The sequence below is a fragment of the Haliaeetus albicilla genome, chromosome 25, assembly GCF_947461875.1.
Source record: "Haliaeetus albicilla chromosome 25, bHalAlb1.1, whole genome shotgun sequence".
Lineage (NCBI taxonomy): Eukaryota > Metazoa > Chordata > Aves > Accipitriformes > Accipitridae > Haliaeetus > Haliaeetus albicilla.
In genome coordinates, this window is record NC_091507.1 from 23,826,988 (window position 1) to 23,852,306 (window position 25,319).

At 37.8% G+C, this 25,319-nt stretch overlaps 1 protein-coding gene and 1 long non-coding RNA gene across 4 annotated transcripts in view; one reads left to right on the forward strand and one right to left on the reverse strand.

The window, feature by feature from the left end:
• The window catches only part of MYO16 (myosin XVI), a 393,194-nt gene that overhangs the window by 62,898 nt on the left and 304,977 nt on the right, over positions 1-25,319 (reverse strand). For all 3 annotated transcript variants that reach the window (XR_011322146.1, XM_069770289.1, XM_069770288.1), the window contains exon 28: positions 5,577-5,679. Coding sequence is in view for 2 of the 3 variants with exons in the window: in XM_069770289.1 (XP_069626390.1) it covers positions 5,577-5,679 (103 nt within the window). In the remaining variant the exon portion in view is untranslated. The remainder of the gene's footprint in view (positions 1-5,576; positions 5,680-25,319) is intronic.
• Positions 1,874-25,077, forward strand: LOC138681921 (uncharacterized). Its single transcript, XR_011322147.1, has 4 exons — positions 1,874-2,027; positions 19,042-19,260; positions 20,614-20,847; positions 23,615-25,077. It is a non-coding gene; the product is annotated as an uncharacterized lncRNA (long non-coding RNA).

A 25,319-nucleotide genomic window follows, 5' to 3' on the forward strand; every position in this document is an offset into this window, starting at 1 on the left:
AATGGGATGATACAATGGGACAAAGATATAATGGGACAATGTAATTTTGCTGACATAATTTGAAGTATGACGGAAATATAGAGACTGGTGTTTTAATCATTTACCATTAGTCTGGAAAATCTTCCTGGCTTTTTTTTTTTTTTTAAATGTGGTCTTCATAATTTACTTAATTTTAAAATTGCCTATAAGAAAATTGGCTCTTAAAATAAGATATTCAAAACAAAAAGGAAACTGACTGCCAGCACAGTTAAAATTACTTAAATGACAAATGAATAAACTGGTATACAATTTATAAGCACTCAAAGTTTTCCTACTTGAGGGAAAAATGAGTTAAGAATCCATTATATATTACATTGCTTGCAAAGTAATCTAGTACTTTATCATATCATGTACAAAGCAATTTGTATTTCAATACAGCATGACCACTTTCATTTTAAGCCAAAACCCCCAGTTCTATTCAAAAAAGAACTTAAAAGTCTCTCTAAGTGTACAATTTACATATGTATGATTTCATATACTTCTGCTCATTTCTCTGATTAATCATATGCCACTTATGTTCTATACTCTTCTATTTACTTATAAATATACTTTTCCCAAAAAGGACTCTGATAGGCTAATATTATATATTAATATATTGAAATAAAAAAATACTTAAAGATAGCTGTATGAAATCCCATCAATGAAACACCTGTAGATCAGTAATGAAATATGGTTCTCTTTGTGACTGGTAAGAACTGTGGATTGGACTTCATTTTCCTTCTGCAGTTCTGGAAAAATTTTAAATCTCTAGATGGGACTTCCGGGATTTCTCTTTATTGAGGGCTTATTCTCTGCTTTAACACTCTTTTTGAGTGGAAGTTCAATAATACAACTCCACACTGGCAAGGACCATTTCTCCAGAAACAGCGCAGGCTCCTGAAACAACTTTAGCAGTGTCTGTAGGTGTAAAAATGTGAACTGGCACTAACACAGTATTATCTCATGCAACTACCTGATGCTGATTTGGAGCTTCATAAAAACATTCTGACTGACTCTCCTGTACTGCTTATTTCATACCCGATGAGTCTTTGGATCATCCCATTCAAACTTAAGACTTGTCTTACTCTTTCCAAAATGAGTGATCTCTTGTGTTCGGAATTCAAGGCTACTGCTAAGAAGGAATCATTGTGGATTAGAAGAAGCAGGCCAAAAATTGGAAAGATAAACTAAGACAAAGCTTTTATTAGACATTTTTAAGGATTGCTATCTTTCAACCAGACAAGCATTTCTAGCAGTCAAAGGCTGAAAGATTCACTTTTAGTGAAGTCTGGCCCTTGCAGTGCTTGTATCTAACAGCTGCACTGTATAGCAAGAGCAAATTAAATTGATGTTCTGTTTTACTTCTGGTATAATACAAGTTGTTTATATTTCAGCAAGCTCCATCTGAAGTAACCGAGAAGGGTTAATTGCAGACCACTGACCTTAGCTAAACAAAACGTAAAGCTCCAAGTTTTGATGAGAAAGCTCAGTAAGCTATGAGCTAACTCTCCTTTATTGAATTTGTATTTGCAAGCTTAACAGCATGAGGAATGATAATCCAAGCAAATGAAAGTTTCCTTTTGTCAGTAAAAAAAGCCAAGGACTGTTTGTGCCCTGTACTTCTCCCAAAGCATGATAATGTTTGCAAGCTAGTCATGCTATTTGGATCGTGGGCTTTGCTTAGCTAACACATCACTGCGTAACAATAAATGAACACAGCATTGAAAATGTGCGTTTCATAATGAAAAGGCCTTCAGATATTCTGGAGGGCAGGAGATTCTTCTGCTTTACATGGAGCAGCCAGTACTTCCACTCAGTTAACTATCAAGTTACTACGTATCATCTTGCTCCTCCTAACATTAATAGCAAAACACTCACTGACTTCTCCAGGGGTTAACTTCTCTAGGGGTTAAACAAGTCTATTACTTTCACTCTGTCTGGAGCAGGAATGGTTTGTTTTGATTTAGCAATCTGATTTTCTCTTACATTGGGTGTGCTTCAAAGTCACAGTAAGTAGCTAAGCTTGTCACGATCAATTATATATTTAAGCCAAAAACCCACTTTATCTAGGCTGCGCACAGAGTCAGGATGCAAAAACTGCCTTTCATTAGTAGCTCTGCACTTTTGTAATTCCAGTAGTTAAGCTAAGTGCATGACTGAAACTGCATGGTATGCCAGCTTCAATGAAACCGCTATTTTATTGTCCTAGTTTAGTTATCTTCAGCTCAGCTCACCCAAGTAACAGCAACATTTCATAAACCTATCAACACTTCCCTAATAAATACTTTCTTCTAACACAGAAAGCTGCTGAAGCAAGCATGAGACGTTGGCTAGCTGATAGTGTTTGCTCTTATGCTCTACTAAACAGGAGAAAATAAACCAAAATTGGATTCTGGTATTGGATCTTCTGCACTTGTCCTCTATTTTTAAACAGACTGCAGTATTTTTAAGAGGAGAAAGAACTTGTTCTGTGAGTAGGCTCTGGGGTTTGCTGTTTTGTTGGTTAATAAAACACTCTACAAACACAACTTACGTGAGAAAGAAAAGATAAATTGTCAAGCAGGAAATAAATACAAAGAAAGCATTTTCTTTACTCATTTTTGGGCTCTCACTTCAGAACACAGATTTACTTTCCCCTCCCCCAAGTTAGTATCACCTTTAACAAAATGGTATGGTGAGGTACATTATCAGAAAGAAGTTTAAATAAAGTATCATCCAGATTCACTCAGCTATAAAGCCCAGATCTTTCTTTTCCCCCCTCTGCTGGGGAGTTTATTGGCAACCTCAATCTCTGATGATGACATATAAGCAGGAGGTTCATTTCAGATGTGTGTTGCTTTCTCCTAAACTTCATCATCTTTGATGAGTATATTTTAGCTATCTATTTTTTTGGTCAATATATCTACCCAAATCTGCAACAGCTTGTCAGGTAAGTGCAGGTAACAGTGTTGGGGAAGACATTTTTTGACTTATTCATGAACTCCTGCATCAAATAGATTTTCAGTTCCAGCAGTGACTCATTTGAAGTAGTTACTGCTGGCAACAGTGGCTGAATAAACTGGTTATACGTGTAACCCTCTACTTCTTGGATGATTTTTAGTGATGCACTACAGATGACTCCTTTGCTCTGGCTTTGCTAGCTGACATTATCTGCATTCCTAATTCCTTTTTTCCTTCTCTTTCCTCCCCCTTCTTCTCCCTTTTACATTTTTTCTTTTTTTCAGAGTCCTCTGCTGTAAAAGCATAGAGGAGAGCACCCATGACAACTGCAGATTGAATAAGCTTCCTCATTTAGATTGTTATTTAAAGTTCAACTTTCATGATTAGTCAAATGAATCAAAAAGATAATTGAGAGAGAGAGATTATGTGACGCAGACATTAGTCACTACTGCTGATAGTTGAGTATATGGTTTTGTATCACCTATACAAAATGTGTTGGTGTCAAGCTTGTATTCACTGGGCATTTGTGTGTAAGAAATGGTCTGGACCTAAGAGTGAATTTTCTCCTAGATTTTTCTGCCATAATTATCATCTTTCCATCTGTTTGTCATATCCCTCTGTGGCTTGAAAAAGGTGTAAGGAGAAGGTCACTCATTTTTTTCAGACCTTGTTCCTTTCAGTTTAGTCTGTTGCCATGTGCCTCTTAGTCACTGAGTGACAATGGCAATAACTCTCACCCCAAACCCTCCTATTCCATTTAACTTATCAGTGTCTCTTAAGAGCTTTGTTCCTTTCTGGTTTGAAGGACAATGCATTATGCACTGCTGTAGTTTTGCACACCTCACTTCTCCTTGTGGTAATGAGATTCTGGAGTCAGAACCTCTAAAATCTGTTTGAGATCAAAAGCTTCAGTCCTCTGCATGTTGGAGGAATTCTGTTTTGCAGTTTCCTTTTTACATTTTTGTCTTTCAAGCTTTCAGGCTTGTTTTCAAATGCCAGTCACTACAGAATCACTAGTCTTGAGCTGCAGGCTTTCACTGATGGCCAATTGCTTTTTTTTGTCCTGTAACACTGTTACTGGCTCCTGGGGAAATAAACTCTGTAGGCATCCTGCTCTGTGTTTCGTGACTGGAGCACAATATGCAATTACTGTTACATAGCTTTTGCCCAAGCTTGTAGCCCCACGCAAGTTCTGAAGGTTAGTGGTACTCTCAGCTCCAGGTACTTGTAAACAAAGGTACAGCTTCTAGATACTAATGATATAATTGTTTTTTATAGGAAGCCTTGTGTCAAGGATGCAGAATATATCCCAGAACTGACTTAAGAAACCTGAGTAGGGAAAGCAAGTCTATTTTAGTATTGCTGTCTTTTTCAGGGTCCATCCTTTTGCTCTTTGCTATTGAGGGAATGGGGCTATATGGGCTTACTACTGACTTTAGTGGCTAAAAGGGGACTTAAACAGCATTTTGACCAAAGAAAATTCTCCTTACGTGTTCAAGTGCAGGTGATCATGCATGTGTGCTCCCAACCTAGTGGGGAGCCTACCTTTTGTTATAACTACGAATCTGGGCCACTGAGAAACATCCATAGCACAAAGTCCAACATAGTCCTTGTCCTTCATAAACAGTTCCAGAAACTTTTTCTGGGCATCTTAATGCTTAGAGGTCATACATGAATAAGAAGACCTATGTTAACCCCATCGTTTAAACTAATATTCACAAAGAAGCCTATAGGAGTGCCCTAACCACTGTCCAGTCCCTAAACTTCGTATCTGTCCCTGAAACTGGTCTGGATCCTCTCTTGTGGAATAGATTTCAGCCCTTCTAGGCTGGGAAAAGACCTGAATCTGAAGCTCACACCCCCTGGGAGAATGCTCTACACATTAAGTCACAGAACACTTCCTTTCTGTACAATAGCTTATATAGTGTGCAAGGAAACACCATTTTCTTTAGAAGCTGCATATGTTAAAGAAATCAGTCCTGCTCAGTTACAAAGCTACCCAAAGGAGATGACTGAGTACCCTGGACAAATGGATACATCCACCTTGCAATCCTCATGCTTGTGAGGATTAACTAGGATATAAATAGGGTAAGGAGATGGGATAGGAAGTTGAGAGCTTCCTGTTCAGTGTTTGGCCTTTTTTTTTTTTTTTTACTTTACTTGACGTACAGCAACCCTAGATACTTTGGTCTGTCTCTGGATCAGCACGGGGAAGTCCTAAGTAGTTGTTTTGGGTCTCCCCTATTATGACAGTATAGCATTTAATATAGGACTTTACATAAAGAAAATGTGCAGGGTTTTTTTGTAATTCAGAAACCATTCAACCACTAAAACATGTACACCAGACACTTTTAAAAACCTGGATGCAAAGTTATACGGTATAACAGGCTTAATTGAAATCTTTTCCTTCCTACAAGAATACACTGATTTTTTGACACAATGATCACAGCTACTCATATGGTAGAAAACTCAGAAAATCAGTTTGATTCTATCCCAAAGCATATATTAAATGTCAAAAGAATATATTGCTGCAAAGGATCTGGTTGCTTGCCACAATGGAAATGACTCAGCTAGCTTGTTTAAAGAATGATATTTTAATTGCTTTGTAGATCACAAACCTGCCAGCCTTGTAATTTACACTGCTGAAGAACAAGACGACATCTTTCCTTGGCAGACAACTTCTTCTTCTCTCCTAGTGCTGTATCAGCCAAATCTTTATACCTAGAAAAATCAGAAGTTGAGTTACTCTAATGTTGGCCTAGTTGACATCTTTGCAGAAATTGTCGCTTTTCCTTTGACTCTCAAATCTTTGATATCCGAACTGGAAACTTAGGATTCTGCTAAGGGTGAAGAAAACAAGAAGGTCAATCACTTTAAATCTTGTATATTATTAGACATGACCTTGGTTAATAACAGTGTGGGACAAGTGATGACTAAAACCCAGATTTGCTTCCTGTCAGTTCTTTGGATGCCTCACTGAAAATCAATGCAGAAAGAATGCAAAGCCTCACCAACTGATTTCATTGGTACTGAACTGGGTCACTGAAAGGAGGAAGATATTTTTCCAGTATGTCATATGCCTATTAAGGAGTAATTCATAAGAAAGTAACCTTGATAAAGATGTTTTCCATCAGTCAGAAATAATTCTTCCTTCACTTTGAACAAAAAGTCTTATAGCAAAGAGACTTTAAGGAACTTGATCAGTTTACACTATTGGAAAGAAGATCAAGAGGAGACTTGACTATAGGATCAAGTACCTTCAAAGATAGAAAATGCTAGATATTAAAGGGCTCTGATGTACCAGATAAAAGAACAAGTGTAGGAAACTTAAGTCATACAAAGTCAAATAAAGAATAAAATTCAAATTTTAACTGTGAACTTACGACAACATATTACTAAAGAAACTGATGAATTTTATAAATGTTGATGCTTCACATTATTACTATACTTTCTTGAAGGTACTGCTCAGTCTAGATCTGACTGCATGTAATGAGCCGGAATGCTTTTTCATTATAAAAAGCCAGTTTTTGAAAAAGAAAGGTTTTGCAAATGTGTCATTTTACTAAACTCTCAATGAAACAAGGTGCGTGCTAACTACATTTCCTGACATTTTAGTTACTCTGTTCCTTAACAGCTGAATTCACCTACAGCTCTGGTGCAACCCAAAACTGTGCTGTTCTGGGACCACTCACACAGACCATGGCAGGCAAAGCTGCAGGGCCAGAATGACTGATGCCGGGGACATCAGTGGTCCCAGGAGCTGTAGCAGCTCTGGAGAAACATTTGCAGGCAAACTGCTCTAAGGCCAAATTACACCTAGACTTCTAGTTTCCTGGAGCCACACAGACCCTTGGTTATCTCAGCTCCTGCAGTCTGGAAATGTTCTTTGGTCTGATAGCAGTCCTGCTGAAGACTCCATGGCTAAGTCTATACTACTAAATGGAATATGAAAGGGATTATTTCTCTGGCATAGAAACCATCTGGCAAAAACCCAGCCCATTTATTAAGTATTCTGCTATGTTCTATTAAACTCTGTCATCTTCCAACAGAGTACACTCTAAGCTGCCTTCTGGAACTGGTCACTAGCCTGTCTTAATTCCCAAATTGTGCCCAGGAATTGTTGGGAGAAATGCTGGTTGGAAGGGGCCAAAACTTCACCAGAGATCCTTTTAGTTAGTCTAACACTCCAGATTAGCAGTAGAAAACTGTGCATCCTACTTTCCCAATAGCTCAACTAGCTGTATGGTCACAAAGATATTTGTTTCATGGACTGCTATTAAGGCTGGGGCCACCTCATTTCCATACTTGTATCAACTGGATTTTCTTAGAAATCATGGAGAATCAGAAGTGTTAGAGAGACAACTACTGGAAAGTTTAGCAACTGCTGACTGAAACAAAGATGATTCAGCATTGACTCACAATGCATGAAGAAGTAACTGTGAAAGTGGTCAGCCTGAAACTCACTCACAGCAGAAACCCAAAGAAATGTATTTCACTCCTGAAACAGAGCCAAATTAAAATTTAAAAGGTTGAAATTCTAAGTTTGGATCAGATTTACTTTAGATCCATGCAAATCACAGGACTCAAAACAAGGATAACCAAGCATTCTTTAAAATCTGTATTACGCAGGAGGCCAGACAATGATCCACTCTTTTCCCCCAGCTTTAAAAGTCTCTAAAATTCTACCACATTACCCTGGAAGTCTAGTCAGAGTTCACAATTCCTTCCAGCCATTAAAGCAACCCCTATCTTAGAAAAACAGGGTGGGCTAATGGTTGTGGTAGCAGAGAAAGAGCTATCTACGGAACTTTAATTCTGCCACAAACTCCCTCTGTGAACATAGCAAGTCATCTGGAAGATGACCTACCCTTTCTCTATGTTAGACACTGAAAAGTTACACTCCTAGCCTGAGTTTGTCATGTTGTTCTTAAGACAGTCTGTGAAGAGAGGTATTTCCACAGGGTGACTTGTCCTATGCATCCTAGGTATTTTTGTTAAAATGAGAAGAGATTGCCCTCTGGAGGTGCCTTTCTCCACTGACCACAGATGGACTCAGAAGAGAAGTCCAGGCTGGATGCTTGCATTCTGGGTGCCTGAGAGTAATCTCACCTTTAAGTCTGCTTGTCTGACTTACTCATCTGCAGAGTAACTAACAGAGGGACTAACATAACTTTCTTATTTCTCCTATCTCATTCAAATATACTGGCTATCTAAGCACCTAGGATGAAAAAGCACTTTAGGCCTGGTGTCATCATCTGCTATGTCAGATCCATCATTTTTATCTTGTATAAGGCTGCTTAAACAAAAACAGCACAAAATTTGTAGCTATTTTTCAGCCAGAATGGTTCCCTGATTTGATTTTCAGCCCAGTTGTGCAAACACCGCTGTTAACACTAGGAAATTAATGGGAACGGTTAAGTGGGAATGAGCAGGCCACACCTGTTGGTGGCAGCCCAAATTTGTCCTGGACAAAAGTGGTGGTCTAATCGTAAGCTTATTTGATTTTTTTGTACTTAATTTTAAATGAGTTACAATATTTAAACTGTCTTCATTTTTTTTTTTCCTTTTGGGGAGATAACCAAACACTATAGCTTTGGCTTAGGCATTTTTTCTATTTTAAACTTGCTTCCTCACAAGTGCTACCTCAGTAAAACATTATGTTAAAAAAAAACCCCTAAACAAAATTGACAATAAACTAAGATATAAAGAAATAAATAAGAACCTGTGAGACATTATTATCAAAATGACATTATCTTTAGTGTATCAGATACTTTCTACTGTGAACTGAGCTTGTGTTACCATGTAGACACAATTTAACATCCTCTTAAATGTAACCCTTTCACGGTCACAAGAATAGCAAAAGAACTTATTATTTTTCAAATTTACTGTATCACAGAAAATAGTAACAAAAAATACTGAATTTATGGTGCAGGCTTGTGCAGATAAACTTGAGTTACTTGCAAACAACAGGGTTTGCTTCTGGGGAGATGTAACCTAGACAGTCTTTGAAACCTTCCCTTAACAGAGAATTCCTCCCCTAACACTGCAGCCTTAGTTCGCTTGGAAGTGAATGAACAAACCCAGTTAAATACCAGGCTTCTTCTCACTGACATGTTGTACATTTTGCTCCAAGTAAATAATGCAGAGTGTACTTGTAAGGCTTTAGAGAGGATCCTGAGGAATCCAGTGAGCATACTCAGTGCCACCTGGCTAAAAAAAGGTTAAATACACTTCAGCTAAACTTGGATTGACATGTTAGCTGTCTAGACTTAAGTCTTAAGAGTCAGTAGAATACACTATTCAGGTGTCATATACCCTACTGTAATATTGATGCTTAAAATAGTTCAGATTAATTGTGCACTGCAAGACCCCCATTTCTTTCCACCGAGTATAAAGATAGTCTATGCTCTTGGCTTCAGTACAGACATATAATATTAGACAAAGTGAATCTCTCTCCTAGCCACATCAAGAAGCTGGTAAGAAACAGTATTTCATGGCCTAGCCAGAGCAACTCACTCACTAAGGGATCCAAACCAAAATACAAACCAGGGAGATTTAAAGCGTTAAATTGAATCAACACCCCTCCACCACCATGTCAAGACTAATGCAGTGTTGATTAGGAAATAAATGCAAGACCTCTTCCAGTTGCAAGTTGAGACAGGGAACACTACCATCAGTGGGGCTCTCCCCAACGCCCCTCCACAGGAAATCAGTCTGAGAGAAGCTCCTTTTTCCCCAGTCTTCTCCTTAGCACTCTCCTTGTCCTAACTTGCCATTTTTACACACCTAAACAGAAGAAAGACCTTTTGGCTAGACAGGCTAGCACTGTGAGCATGTACAGACTGGCCAGGATCCTCTGGTGTTGAAGCAGCTGTGCTCTGACCTCTCTTCCTTTACTTCTGAATGATGCTCTTTATCAGGGAGATTTTTTGTTTGTTTGGACTAGGTACTGCTGCCAATACCCTCAGGTAGCTCGTGAATATGGAAAACTCAGTTCTCTTGGGTCTTCACAGATAAGGATGTTATCTGATCATTTTCTCCCTCACTTCCCTAAGTGCACAGCTGACAAGATCCAGCATGCTGTTTTTCCCTGAGATAGAATATTCTGCAGTTCAGGTTATGGCACAGTAACCCACAGTAATATTCTAAGGCTCAGCACGCTATTTGATTTACACGGAGTGTGCACAAATAGGCTGTCGGGTTGTACTCTCAGTTCTGTCTGCACAGCAAATCTGTAAGCATTGGAATAAACACCACACACTCAATTTCAACAGCACATCAACATGATAGAAGATACTAATGGAAAGAACACGGCAAGTACAAAGGGCACAAAACCAAGCAGCTCCAAATCAACAGCTTAAACCACATAGATGTCTTTGAACTGAAGCCTCAGAAGTACTTTTTTTTTTTGGTTCATTTTTGCTATTCTTTTTCACAGGTCTCCCTCTCGCCTAGCTAAGAAAGAAAAATGAAAAATTACAAAGTCAGAGGTAGCTACTGACTGCAATCCAATATCTTCAGTAAGAGGACAGGTTCTAACACCAGAACTCAAATCCTTCCTGAAAGCAACTGCTTCTCTCCATGTCTTTGTTATTTAAAAAATAAAAATCACGTATGACTGGCACGTAACTGCTTTATAAGAGTGCTAAGTAATGTAGTTTTAAGTTTTAGATATCCAAACACAGCTTATGCAAGGAAAAATAATCAGTTCTGCCAGTGTAATTCATTATGTTGCAGTTTCATTTTCTCTTTCTTTTGTTTACTACAAAGTGTTCTGTTTGGCAAGGTAAAATGACATAATTTAGTAAGATCTATTCAAAAGGTAGTGAATAAAAGGCAGCAATCAAAATTAACTTGTATCCTGTATTTCTGCTAGAAGAAATGTAAAATTTGTCATCACAAAGGAGTAAAACCAGGTTGTGCTGTCTTGCTAAATTCTCTGTTTTCCCTTTCTAAACTTTCTCTTTTCTTCCTTTGACAACCAGGAACAGATTGATATATTATTATGTCTGTGAAGTATGTGAAAGAGATGGACTTTGTTTGCAAAACTTGTCACTGTGCTCAGAACTCAGGGTTTTTAGTTCTGTTTGTTTGGATCTGGGGAGGATGGGGAGAGTGGGTTAGGCATGGTTTCTATTTGAAAAATCTAGCAAGTGAGAGCTGAAATATCTAGAGGACCTATCTATTGAAGAGAGAAACATTTTTTTTTAAAGAAAAAAACCCAATGTCTGGAAAATTGTCAAGTAATAGAAACCTTATAAAAGCAGTCAGCAGCAAAGAATAGGATGGAATTTTGATTAATGTTATGTGTATATAAAGGATACATACTCATTCCACTTCCCTGTGTTATATTCTTTTTTTTCTTGAAGGAATAAACTAATTATTTTTGAAATATGAGGAACATGGGAAGTTCCAGATAATTAGAAAAGGGGAAATAGATTATTATTGTTTTCAAAAAAAGAAAAGTGATTCTGCCAATCTCTGTACAATATATGACATAACTATCTCATTATACAGCATAAATATTAACAACCAAAGCAGGTATTCAAAATTTTAGACAGAATAAATCTTTGGATGTGGAGAAGAAAAAGATGCCTTTATAAATAACAGACTACAGCAGACAAACAGACTGCATTTTGGGCTTCTTTTACAGGAGTACAAAAACATACTGTAAGAAGACTATAAGGTTCACCTCTATATGAAACACATTTTGTACTGAGGCTGCTTCATACAGACTTACAGAACTAATTCAGATTGGTGTGGAGATGAGTATGAAGTACAATTTGCCTGATAGGTTTGAAACTATAAGTAAGTATATATGGCAATGAACCAAAACTTCAGAGTACCTGCTTACCACACTAGTGTTAATTGTTTTAAATATCCTAATTGGTATCAAGCCACACATGATTAAATGGCTAGACCTGCAGACCATTAAGAATTAAGGGAGAAAATAGAATTAAGAGTAATTTTGGGAAACCTGCAAGCAGTTTTATTCTCTCTGGGTTAATCTGGTACACAGACATTTGCTGATGGAAAGAAACCTTGAAAGCGATAACGCTAAAGCTGACCTTACAGCAAACTGACCGGGTATCATAGTTTTACCACAATGTTTTTATATAAGCCACTGGAAGCCAGAAACTTTTCAACTGATGAAACATTCTGATTTTCTACTTCAACAATTAAAAATTCACTTCCTAAACAAAGAGGTATAGGGGCATACATAGCATGCTTTAACATGTCTAGGGAAAAAGGAAAATATACTTAAGAGTGACATAAATGGTATGTACCTGGGATAAAAGAACAACATTAAGAAGTGGAAAAGACACAGAAAATCCTCAGAACAAAATTTTACAGTGACTTGCACATGGGTCAGCCACTGGCCCCATGTGGAGCTCACTACAGACTTTTGAGGGAGGATCAGGGCTATGAAATCCACTGGATCAGAATACTGTTGCATACAAAGTGGCCGTTTGGGACATTCTAATTTATACTGAGTAAAAAGTAAAATAAATTTCTCAGATAAAGATACTACTTTGTGATGGGTGATAGACAAATGAATTGGAAGGATTTATCTTTTTTGTTTCCTAGATTTTATGTTTTTGCATTAGGTTTTGCCACACTTAATCTTTTCTAGACATCTGAATTTCAATTTCTGGAGAGAAGAAATAACGAAGATATGTGTGTCTTAATCCTAGGATATTTATTCATATACTTCATGTAATTAAGCAGGGGCTTCCTCATCTCAGACAATGTGGCAGCAGAATAATAAATAGAATCTAAATTATAGTTCAGCTCTTGGGATTAGTGGATTCAGCTACACAAATAAAGAATGAATTCACAACATCTGCTGAAGATTTGCATTACAATACTTTTGCATCATCTTACTTAAAGCTGACATTCTCATTCCATCTTGATAAAGCAATGTAAAAATATATTTATTTAAGAAATTGGCAAAAATGAGACATTAACTCAGAAATATGCTAGCATCAAACAGACAAGCAGCCCATTACACCAACATTTACCTCTAACTCTAAATGTTTACAATTACCTCCGGATAGGTAAGCCTTCTCCATAGCTAACTCCCTCTTCATGCTTGGGCACTCCACAAACATGCACACAGAGCAGTAAAATGCTTCACTGTATGCAAAATATATGGACTGTAGAACAAACTTAACTTTATCAACCTGCTAATTTGATTCTGTGTTAACACAGAGTTGATGTAGTACTGGTGTGTAATGAAGCTAGTTTCACTTCTCCACAGATGTAGCCACATGAAAATAGGGTGTCAAAATTGAAAGTCCTCCTGCAAAACTAAAAAGTCTGAAATCATAGAAAATAAAAAGGTACCCTCTTTTTTTTAAGAGAGATCAGAATGAAGCAATGCCTGGGAGCAGGAGTCAAAAGGTGACTGAACAGACAGGTAAATTTTTGCCCTCTCCTACTAGAGAGAAAAAACCTGCCCTGTGAGTCTGAGCCACATCTCACTACTTAGGAATTAGAAGATGTCTTACGCATCCCTTTCTTTAAGATGACACTACAAGACAAGAGTTTTGGTGATTGTCATGGTATTGTGCACTTTGCCTCCAGGAAACCTGCTGCTGGGCCTCACCAGCAGGCCAAGATAGAAGGTCGTCCTCCTTCAAGGGGCACCGGACAAGGTCATGACTGCTGGTCTACTGATCTACAGGCACAATGGTGGGCATGACATTACAAGGGTGAAACTATGAGGAAGCTTTGAAATGATATTCAGAGAAGGACATGATTAGGCCCAGCTCCTGTCCCAGTGTTTGGAAGCCTGGAATCAGATGCCTGAAATAACTGCAAACAGGTGGTGTGAAGCAAAGTGACTTTTGACTTTTTCTGAAAAATACACAAGGCCTTTGCAGAAACATGACGCGGTACTGAGTTGAAACACCAAAGTGGGCTTATACACTTTCCCACCTGGTCTCCTAGAGGGGTTGCTACTTCATTGGCTCATTGTTTGCCAAGAAAGCACTTCCCAGCTCATTTGGAAACATACCCAGACAGACATATATGACAGAAGCAGAAAGCAAAGCCAGAGTAAAATGCAAAATTTGATATTAAAGGGAAACAGGATTGAATTTGATGTTCCACCTAGATGATGCTTTATTTCTTCCTTGCTTTTGTTTTTTGTCTTCTGTACAACCTTGACTTAGCCAAAGAGGAATGGAAATACATAAAATCCTTCCCACAGTGCTCACTAGTAGCTCAGACAAGGTGTACTGGGATCATGGGGAAGGTTTTTAGGACCTTCTTAAATCATACAGGCAAAATACCTTCTCTGGAAGATCATCTCTCTACTCTCTTCTGTGGGAGCTTCCCTTGTGCCCTCTGAACCCTGTGAGTAGTATCAGTCTGGGTAACAGGGGTTCTCCTGGCTCTGAATTGTATAATGGTTATACAAACTGTACACAAGCAACATTTTTCAAGATAGGCTAAGGCCGTCCCCTTGGCATACTGTATCAATATTGGACCAGATTCTGCTCTCATTCACTGTGGAGTACAGCAGGAGTAATTCTGCTAAAGCTCATGATGTTAAATTAATCCCACGTTGGTCTAAGAAAAAAAGCAAAGTAAGATCCAGTGATTAGGATAAATAAAAGGATCTTACATGCATGCTTGCTTAGGATTTTGTGTTTGCTCTCAGATGTCACCAGTATTAACTGCCTACTATTATTCAGTCTGACTAGGAAATCTAGCTTTAGGAAGTCTCATTCCACGTTCTTCTGCTAAAGATTAAATGGTTGTAAAGAATATCAAGATGTGGATAAGGAGAAAAAGGGTGCCATGAATGTCTGAGTTGAATGGAAAGAATTTAACAGCTGCAGAATCACAGAAAGAAAAAACAGCAGGAGGGTCACAGTCACTTTCGAGTGTGGGGCAGCTGGACTGCATTTATTCAAGTCCTATGAGCAGAAAAAAAAAAAAGCAGTTAAGAGCAACTAATTATATTTTTCCAGGCACTGAAATCACACAGTTATATTTAATTAATCAATGAATACAAAGAATTATTTTAAAACTATACAGTAAAATTAATCTATCCAGGTGACAGTTTGCACCTTAATTAGATAATTCAAAGTTCCTGCACGGTGCCATTAGCATAAACTAATGTGTTACATAGTTACTTCTTTAAAATGTTTATTTTAAAGATAGGCTGTTTGTATTAATTTAAGTGGTCTATTATTTTAAAAGGCATTTCCTTAAAAGGGTTTCAATGTACAAGGATTAGTGAAGAGATCAGTGGTTGATAACAATTTCTTTTAACAGGTTTATTTCTATGGCAGGCATTTAACTGAACTTCTTACTACCATATATATAAATCTATGTCCATTATCTTTGTCATTATGTGGTGTCAGCAAATTATGAAGTACTCAATTATTTTCATTGAAACATCAAGTTTCTGAAATCATTTAATGTAATTAGCTACTTGTTATAGGCACACAGAACTCAGTCAGCTTGTGAGATATGCGTCAAGAACTTTCAATATTCTTATTCATACACAAATATAATTTTATCTGTTTTTATAATCCAGGCTTTTAGATGGAATCCAGTACTGTGATAGGTATTTTAGTACTCTGTGAGAACATTTCTCCATGTTTAGAAACAGCACAAGCTTTTAAATTCACAGATGTAAAATATGCATAGATATTATAAGGATATCATAGAGTAACAGGGACATTTAGTGATTTAATAAATGTTTAGTTAACCCTGAGGGATAAGAAAAGTCAAATGCTAGTGGAAACTGAATGTCAGTCCAGAGGTACCAAGGGTGGCACTTAACTCTGGAAATGAAATAAACATTTTAAAATTTCACAGATCCTTCCTTAAGTTAAAATAAGGAAACCCACTGGAACTGCTGAAAAAGTTCAGCCAGAATTATGGTTATATGTGCCCAATAGATTTATCATTGCCTAAGAAAATGAACATAGCTAGGAAAAAAAAAAGGTGGAAGAAAAAAGGCAGAAAAATACCCTGCATATGCCTAGTAGTGGAGGGAGAACAATACCTTGAGATTCTCTTTGAAACAGCCTGAAAGCCAGGACATTCTCTCTTGCACAAAACAACGAACTCCCTGTAAGAAGCTCCGCTGACTAAGTTTTATACATTCTATACTAAATGTAATATAAATAATGCTGGAAGATTATTCAGATTGCACACCAAACGTTTGGAAGTTAGGAACTGCCAGACTTAAAACTGACCATGCCACCTTTATTTCCCTGTATCTGTCTATTTTATTACCTAATTACATCCCCCAGCTTAAGGGACCCCTTTTCATGTCAGTCCTGCAGAACTCCAAGTACAGGACAGACATGAATAATTCAACTGACTTCAGCGGAATGACATAATAGTTTACACCCATTTATAATCGCTTTAGCAACTGAGGGTTGCATTACAAAACTCAGAAGATGCCAAGCAAACAATGCTGATGCTTATTTTTGCCTTCTAAATATAAAGCTAGATGTCTGACCAGCCACTGAAAACTCCAGTCAAAAAAGAAACTTTATTTTCTCTTATACTCATTTGTGTGCTGTCAGTAAGCCCCAGAAACGCCAGCAGCTTTATCATTCTCACAGTCTAACACTGTGACATGTAACATAAGGACTGGTATTTTGCATGTACAATACTACTCATTCTGTGGGCTAGAGAACTGATGATACCATGGTAAAACTTCAAAAGCTGCTTCTGTTTCAACTCCAAAATGTTGTTCTCTGATTTTGTTGGAGCTTTTTACAAACCAATTCTGTTCCTTGCCATAGATGGGAGCTAGACTGAGGCTGTGAAATACCTGCAAAAATGGATAAACCTAAAATAAGTCAATTGAATCACATCCTAAAAGTGACCTTTTTTCTCTATACACTATAAATTAAGTCCAGGATTATTAGGTGAGTCACCATAGCCATCTGAAGTTACCTAGTCCATTTCTTGCCTTTTGAGTATTAAAGAGGACCCGAGGGAAAAATGGGAGAAAACAAGCTAAACAGCTACAAAGAAACAACCCCAAAGGGGGTAGAACAGAATAGTCTATCTACACTTACAGAGTATGTGTAACATACAGAGCTATTCAGTTTGTTCATAACATGAATAGGCCAAATACTATCACTACACTATCACATTGTACAAATACATTTCAAATGGCCTATAGCCTCTAAGATGGTCCCAAATACCTACCTACATCTAGGCAACTCCCCAGGTGATGTACACCAATTCTAATACAGGTGGCTTGCCAGGGAGAATGCCAGCGCACTGTGGATTCTGGTCAGCTCTTACAGTATAATCAATTCCCTATCAGCAAGCTTTTACAAGGGATTAGTAATTTAGAATAGTTCTGAGACTGTTGTAAATGATTCCAAACCGGGCCCCACTATCAGAAAGGTTGATAAAGGAAATTAAAAAAAAAAAAAAAGCTGCAGGAAGAAGGAAGAGGGGACGTATAGAGTGATGGCATTTGTATTCCCAAGTAACTGTTAGGCGTGATGGAGCCCTGCTTTCCTGGAAATGGCTAAACACCTGCCTGCCGATGGGAAGTAGAGAATGAATTCTTTATTTTTCATCACTTGCACACACAGATTTGCTTTTCCTATTAAACTGTCTTTAGGTCAACCCACAAGTTTTGTAACTTTTGCCTGTCCAATTCTCTCCCCCACCCCACTGCGGAGGAATGAGTGAGCAGTTGTGTGGGGCTGAGCTGCCCACTGGGGTTAACCCACAACTCTTCTTTATAGAATGTGATGATTATACAGTCATTTTAAAAATCATGGTTTTAAACTTTGGAGATGACCTTCATTCTTCACAGGAAATTAAGTCATTAACAAGTTTATGAATTTGGGTTTAAGGTGCCCTCAAAACTGATGACTTCAAAATACTTCATTTATTCACCTTTTCTTGCATTCTAAAAGAAAGACAAATAAAAATGATTACCCTCAATCAGAAATATCACTTCCAGCTCTAGGTCTGAAGCAACAAACTACACAACAGTGAGATTGCCTTTTGGTATAAATTGGTATCATTACATCTACTTTAATGGAATATTGCTTGTTAACACCAGTCAGATTACGTCTTGCTCTCCTTGCAAAGATTTAAGGTATCATGGCACATATCAATGCAGTGCTGTAGGATAAGACTGATGACATTATTGTAGAGTAGACAATAAAGCTGAAAGGGCCAGTGTGATGATCTATCACTTTGTGATCTATTCAGTATATCATTCTCACTAATGCCCTGCCTACCTTGCTCATGAGACTCTGAAATGAGTCTGCTGCACTTTTTGAATTCACAAATGATGTAAGATATTCTGACTTCCCTGCTTTCAAGAGGAAAAAAAGGAGAGAGGAAAGACAGAGAAAAAAAATGAACACAAAAAGCTTCTGGGCAAGGGGAGTTCAGATATGCAATGATGAGTCCCACAGAAGAGTCACAAACATAAACAACACATCTGTGCAATACAGCATCAGCTAATAGTACAAATTTGATCAAAAGATTACAATAGTTATTCATAATGGCGCTATGACATTATTTGACAAAGCAATGATATTAGCATGAACATAAACTTTCCTGAGAAAAAAAGGTATCTCTTGAGAATGATCTCCAAGCAAAGTCAATTGTCTGGATGAGTTAGGAACAATTCAGTGCTCTGAAGTCATTTTTGATCTGAAGTCCACTACTGGAGCATTTCAGTATCAATGAACGCTGTCCTGAGTAGAACTGCAGGTTTCAGGATCTGCAGTTAAGTGTAACTTCTAAGAAGAGTTTCATCTAAGAAGAACTTCATACTGCAATCAGAGGAAGACCTGTAATTAGAACAGGCTTCAAACATATTTGTTTCAGTCTCCTTGCTATGATTACCATAAGAATCCATTATCATTGTGTTCCATATCTTCCTTCCTACTATTTCCTATTAAAATGGTTGTTTTGCCATCTTTTTAAGTTACTTTAAAACAAAAATTCATCAGAATATTACCTCTTTTTAACATTCTATTTTCAAAACATTAAAATCTTAAGGGATTCTTTAATTGACTCAATACAGCTTACATGTTGTAATTTTAACACACTATGTTCATATAGGAGAATAAGGTTAGCCAATGAAAAGGAGGGAGGAGAAGAGGAGGAAGAGGAAGAGGAGGAGGAGAAGGAAGAAGAGGAAGAGGAGGAAGAGGAGGAAGAAGACGAAGATGAAAAAGAAGATGGTCTGATACTGTACCTCCAAATCTGCACTTGACACTGTCTTACCAGTTAGCACAAACAACTACTTATAATCTAAGCTGCATGTCTGCATATGCATAGGTAAAACTAAAGATTAGACTGATGCAATTTAAGCCATTTTTAAAGAGAATTGGAAATGGTAAATCATAACATTGTATTGACTTATCTCTTCTTGCAACAACACTGTAAGAGATGTCTCTACATACAGCCTTCATGTTCTCCTTCACTGTATAAAATTTTCTCTGCTGTTCCTTGAGCAGCAACAGAAGGCAGGATAGGAGCTCCACGACAGAAAACACAAGACTGAGTTGAAAGAGTTAAACCTGGAAAAGATAGTCTAGAAACCTGAGAGACAGTAATGAAATTCCAAGAAACACTCAAAAAGCGCAGAAATAAAGACAAGGAATAGTACACTAGCAGACAATTATTTGGGCTTTCTGAACAACTTGTTTTTTCTCATAGAAATCCTGCAATTCTCATCAGCTAAGTGAAAGGCTTAATTTGCTTCAGTTCACGTAATCCACAGAGGTTGTCCTGAGGTCCAAAAGCCCTGAAGGTTTGCCACAAACTGGCAGAGAAGGCTAACACTGATGTCTTGTTTCAGGATCTGTGCAACTGGACGCTGAAGTCTCCATTGCTAAGCAGTGACCCAGACACAAGAAATGTGTGCCATGTGACCCTCAATCTCTAAGGCCATAGTCTATAAATTCTCCCTTGACCACGGAAACTAAAACACAAGCAGAGCAAAGCACTGGGTATAGTTCAGCAACTTGGTGAACCACATTAAGAAGAAAAAGAGAAGAAAAATTAATTTTAATTCCTAATCCAATTTACAAACGCTAATTGTAAAGGAGTGTTTGTAGAGGAGGATGGTACCAAAATAAAATCGTTCAGGATGAATAAAAGAAAGCATCTTACTGCCTCATTTTTACCTGGACATATCCGAACAGCTGTATTCTTGTAGTTCACTGAGCAAGAAATATCAGCTCACCTCATTACTCTAGATGGGTCCTTGATGACTATCACTGTTATTAAAAATTTATATTCCAAATGGCTTTTACATGTCTTCCTTGAGCACCAAGTGAGGTGAATGACACGAAAGTCAGCCAGGATCTATTTTATTAATTGATGCAAAGAGATTAGGTTCTAGATATTAAGCTTGTACAACCAGGCTCTGTCTGTGCCCCAGAGAGTTTCTGAGCCCTATTGTTCTACACTGGTAATAAAGCACACGCTGATACTTAACCTTTTTGCCATTGCACCGAATACCAAAACCAACAAATTACGACATACCTACTAAAGTGCTTTTTGTGTATCTTGGGTGGAATTATCCTCATTTTAAATAAGATATCAAAATGCTAAATGCTGGAAAGAAACAGCGATCTGCAGATAGTTCCTAATTTCATGGTTATTCTACTGTTTTCTTTCTTCCAGGAAAAGGATATTTGAGGATACTTTACCTATGCATACAATTTAGGCTGCAAATTGGAAACTTTGAACTCTTCACAACATTGTTTGGTGCCACTGCCTTGACTTCAAAGCAAAGCTAGAATTTCAAAATCTAGCCCACAGAGAACAATTCTGAAGATATTAATGCAAAATATAGGGGTAAACTTTTCCAGGAGTCTAAAACACATGTTACACAAGGCTTTCTATTTTAAAGATAAGGTAAGAACTGATTTCTGTCTCTCTACTAAAAGAGCTTTAGAAATTGACTGCAGGCAAATTCAGCAGAAACACTGCAGCTGGAGTTGGCAAATCCACTGAAATCACATATATCATTTCAAAATTATATTGGTGCTGCCTGTTTTTACAGCATTTAATAGCATCTGACCTTATTAATTCCCATTTTTATTATATATTCATTGACAGTAACTGTCACAGCTTCCACTTAGGAACCAGAATTTCCACAAGATTTCTCCTCTGATCAACGAACTTTGGTGATTGACGGGATCACCTAGCAGCTGTCAACTTTCACTTTGATAATACAGAAGCAGAATCAGTAAATCCAGAAAGGACAGCAATAGAAATAATGATTAAGCTTTGTAGCCCAGGAAGAAGTGCTCTTGTGAAATATGACCTTTCCTTAGCTACTGTCTTTCTTTAGCCATTGTAAGAGTTCAAATGTGACTCATAAATATATGCTAGTGACCAGTCATATTAATCCCTGATTAGCTATTAATACAAATTTATTCAAATTCATCCAATTAAGAAAGCGATGGTACTGTCTGTATTACTGAGACAATACCATGGTTTTCTGATATTCCATCCCTTCACCACACAGGCCCCTAATTCAAACATCCTGTCTTCTTTATTAGCCAGCCAAAACAAGGTTTTTAATTTTTTCATTCATTAATTTTTTTAACTGACTACATTACCTATATGATAAAGAAGATCCTAAAAGTAAATGCTCCAAACTGCAGGCAGGGTGGAGGAGGGTAGCAATTCAGTGTCTTTTGGAAATTCAAGTTGGGATCCAGGCTACAAATTCTCTTTGATTTTGCACAGTGCTTTCAGACCTACCATTAATATCCTTTACTTCTCAAGCCAGGTAAGCCCAGGAGAACTGCATAGTACATTCAGCTCTACAAAAACAAGATTTCCTTGCATCACTACTATAAAACACTTTGCAGCTGAGCTAAGCCAAGCTGTGAACCACACAGCTGCATTCACTGAAACTCAGCCCACCAGAAAGACTCCAAGACACAAACTGAAGGTGAAAATCTGTCCTGGTTTCAGCTGGTACAGTGCTATGTTTTGAGTTCAGTATGAGAGGAATGTTGATAACACTGATGTTTTCAGTTGTTGGTAATTAGTGTTTAGTCTAAAGTCAAGGATTTTTCAGCTTCTCATGTCCAGCCAGCAAGAAAGCTGGAAGGGCACAAGAAGCTGGGATGGGACACAGCCAGGGCAGCTGACCCAAACTGGCCAATGGGGTATTCCATACCATGTGATGTCATGTCTAGTATATAAACTGGGGGGGGGTGGGGGCAGGGGGATCGCCACTCGGAGATTAACTGGGCATTGATTGGCAGGTGGTGAGCAATTCCACTGTGCATCATTTGTATATTCCAATCCTTTTATTATTACTGCTGTCATTTTATTAGTGTTATCATTATTAGTTTCTTCTTTTCTGTTCTGTTAAACCATTCTTATCCCAACCCACAAGTTTTACTTCTTTTCCCGATTTTCTCGGGAAGTGAGTGAGCGGCTGCGTGGTGCTTAGTTGCTGGCTGGGGTTAAACCATGACAAAATCTTAGTTATGGGTAAACCTCTCACAGGCATGCCTCTGGGGATACATTTTGCTACCTCTAAGTCCTGTCATTCTTGGATTGACAGTTCATAGGGTCACACTTAACAACCATAGCAGGTTATGTTGTGTTTTACATCTGCAGGCTTATTTTTCCCCCTTTGGGGCCACATGGTCAAATTGTTCATTAGCATGACTCGAATGGGGAGGACACCGTCCTCTTCAAAAGAGAAAACCTACGTGAAAATCAAGAGTCCTTACTAGTATTTAGTATTTACAAACAAGGACACAGCAAAGCATGACAGAATAAAGCAAAAATGACTTGTATTTCTATTTCTTATAAACATACAAAAAAAAATGATGGTGTAGGCAAATTTCATTATTCTCATTAAGAGATGGAAACTGTCTATTTTTTCTTTCTTGCTCTGTGTTTTTCTGTTGTCAGCTGTCTCCCCAGAGTAATGGGGAGTAATTCCTTTGCCCCTTGGGGCAAGCCATGGGGAGGCTAAACTTCTTCAGCCCAGTAAGAGCACTTGGTAAGAACATTCACTTGTTTACAGCTTCCTACAGTGAATAAAGAAGAATTCCTTCATCTTTCCCTGTTTTGTTTCCTGATTTTTCTGCCCCCTGCACCTCAGCATAATCAGAATAATATTAAACAGATACACTTATTCCCTACTAAAAAAAAAAAAAAGAAAAGATGAAAAGGTAAAATAAAAGAACATCATCCTCATTCACTGTGACAGAGCTGTATTTTATCCCTGGGTTTCTGAGTATGATGGCTCCTTCCAGATACGAAAATAACACAGAAAGTGGAGGCCGTATCAGTTGGCACATGTTTCTGTGCTGGAAGGTAATAAGCAAGCCTTCATTGTCTTTCAGGTCCTACTCCTGCTCATGATCATTCCTTAATTATAAGGTTTTAACTAAGCCTCTAACTATCCATCTCTATCTAGAGCAGTAGTTTTTCTGTTTGTTTTTTTTTTTCTTTTCTTCTTCGTTCCAGGATAGCTCAGAATGGAGTCTGTTCATATACACCCCAGTATCATTGTGGCCTGTTGTGATCACTATTTGTCATAATTGACATTTTATATTTTACTTGTTTGTATGGTATTTGTATTGGTTTGGAATTGAGGGACTCTAAGTAAAATTCAAGCTGATATAATTTTTTCTCTCTTTTGCAGCTTGAAGAATAATAACCAGTACCTCAGAGAGACAGGTTCAGACTCTTGTGCAGCATCCTGACTGTTCTGCAAGAAGCAGCTCTTGGAAAGCCATCGCACTCAGTAGCTCAGTGCCTGTGCTCAAAATCTGCCCAAATGCATACCAGTGCAACCACTGCTGCCCACGTAGGGGCTGGAAATCACAGACCATTCTGAACCATGCAAAAGAAGTAGAAAAGCCACAATGAAGGAAAAATAATTGCAGAAATAGAGAAGATGCTATTTTCCCAAGTATTAGAACACTAAAAATACCAGTTTGACGCCAAAGGAAATAAAAAACTGGAAGATGAGAAAGTCTATCAGCTTCAGGATTATAAGCATGTATGGAAATCTCACAAAATCATTTCTCATTCCAATCAATGAATAGCAGGACAAGACCAGAGTTAGGCTGAACAGCCAAAAAAGCAAATCCAGTTTACAAGAACATAGCGAGAACTAATTATTCCGTTTCCAAAACCATCCTGTCCAGTCACTGAGGCAATACAGGGATGTAGTACAAGTGACAGTTTTTTAGACGACTTTTGAAAAGGTAGCTTATACTCTCTGAATTCAATAATTATTTAATCTTTATCTGTAGTCTGTTGGCTAAAAAATACAGCATTAAGGATAAACAGCACTTTTCAACTACAATCCAATACTATCTTTTCTGCTTTAAAATTTCATACTTTTCAGGCAGTAACAGAAGAAATAGCTACATGCTTACACTATTTGAAATGAAAAGAATTATCCACATACAGTGAATGTGAATATGAAGGTTAACTGGTCATGGTGAGTAAAGTGAAGAATTTGCATATTCTGCTGTTCAAAGCAAGATAAGCTTTGGCCTGTATGACAGGAATGGCTACTGTAAAAGCCTTATAATGCTGATGGTTTCTTTCAGTACTGCTAGGCCAAGAGCTCGCTCTGTGTTCCTATTTGTACATAGATCGAAAAATCATTAGTGTCAAGAGATGTACACAGAGTGATTATTGCTAACTTCTGAGTAGGTTCAACAGATATTCACAGGTAATATTATAGAATGGACTTCATTTTCAGTGACACCATGCGAGCCCCACCACTGTTTAATTAATTTTATGTATAATAACAAAATTATTAGGACCTGGTGCAAATAGGTAAAAGGACAGGGACTCAGGTGCAAGGAACCTATAAAGATAATTTATTGTGGAGGAAAAGGGATAAAGATGGACAGTAACAAAACTAGAACACTTTAAAATAATAGCATGAATGTTGCTGGCATAATATTGTTGGGTTTTGTTGCTATTCTGTTTTCCTATCATTACTGCAAATAAACATTTATTGTGAGGCACCAGATGACTTCTAGACTTTTAGGTAAAAATTTGTCTTTGGGATGTACTTGAAGGAGTGGAAGAAAAAGATTGAAATTGTACTTGAGTCTTCAAACATTCTTTTAGTAATATTTTTCAATAAAGTTTCTCCAAAGAAGACAGCGTGCCAGACTCATGCCTATACTGTTAGAGTGAACATGCATGGTACCTTTCTCTGGCACTGAAGCCAACTGAATAAAATGACCTTTGCACATATGGTTACTCTCTTTTATCCTCCAAAAGAGAGTAGCTACCTCCACGCTGCCCACCAGGAGTGGTCCCAGGCCTGTGCTAACCCCCAACCTGTACCTGGGAATTGCAGTGACAAAAGCTAGGTGGCG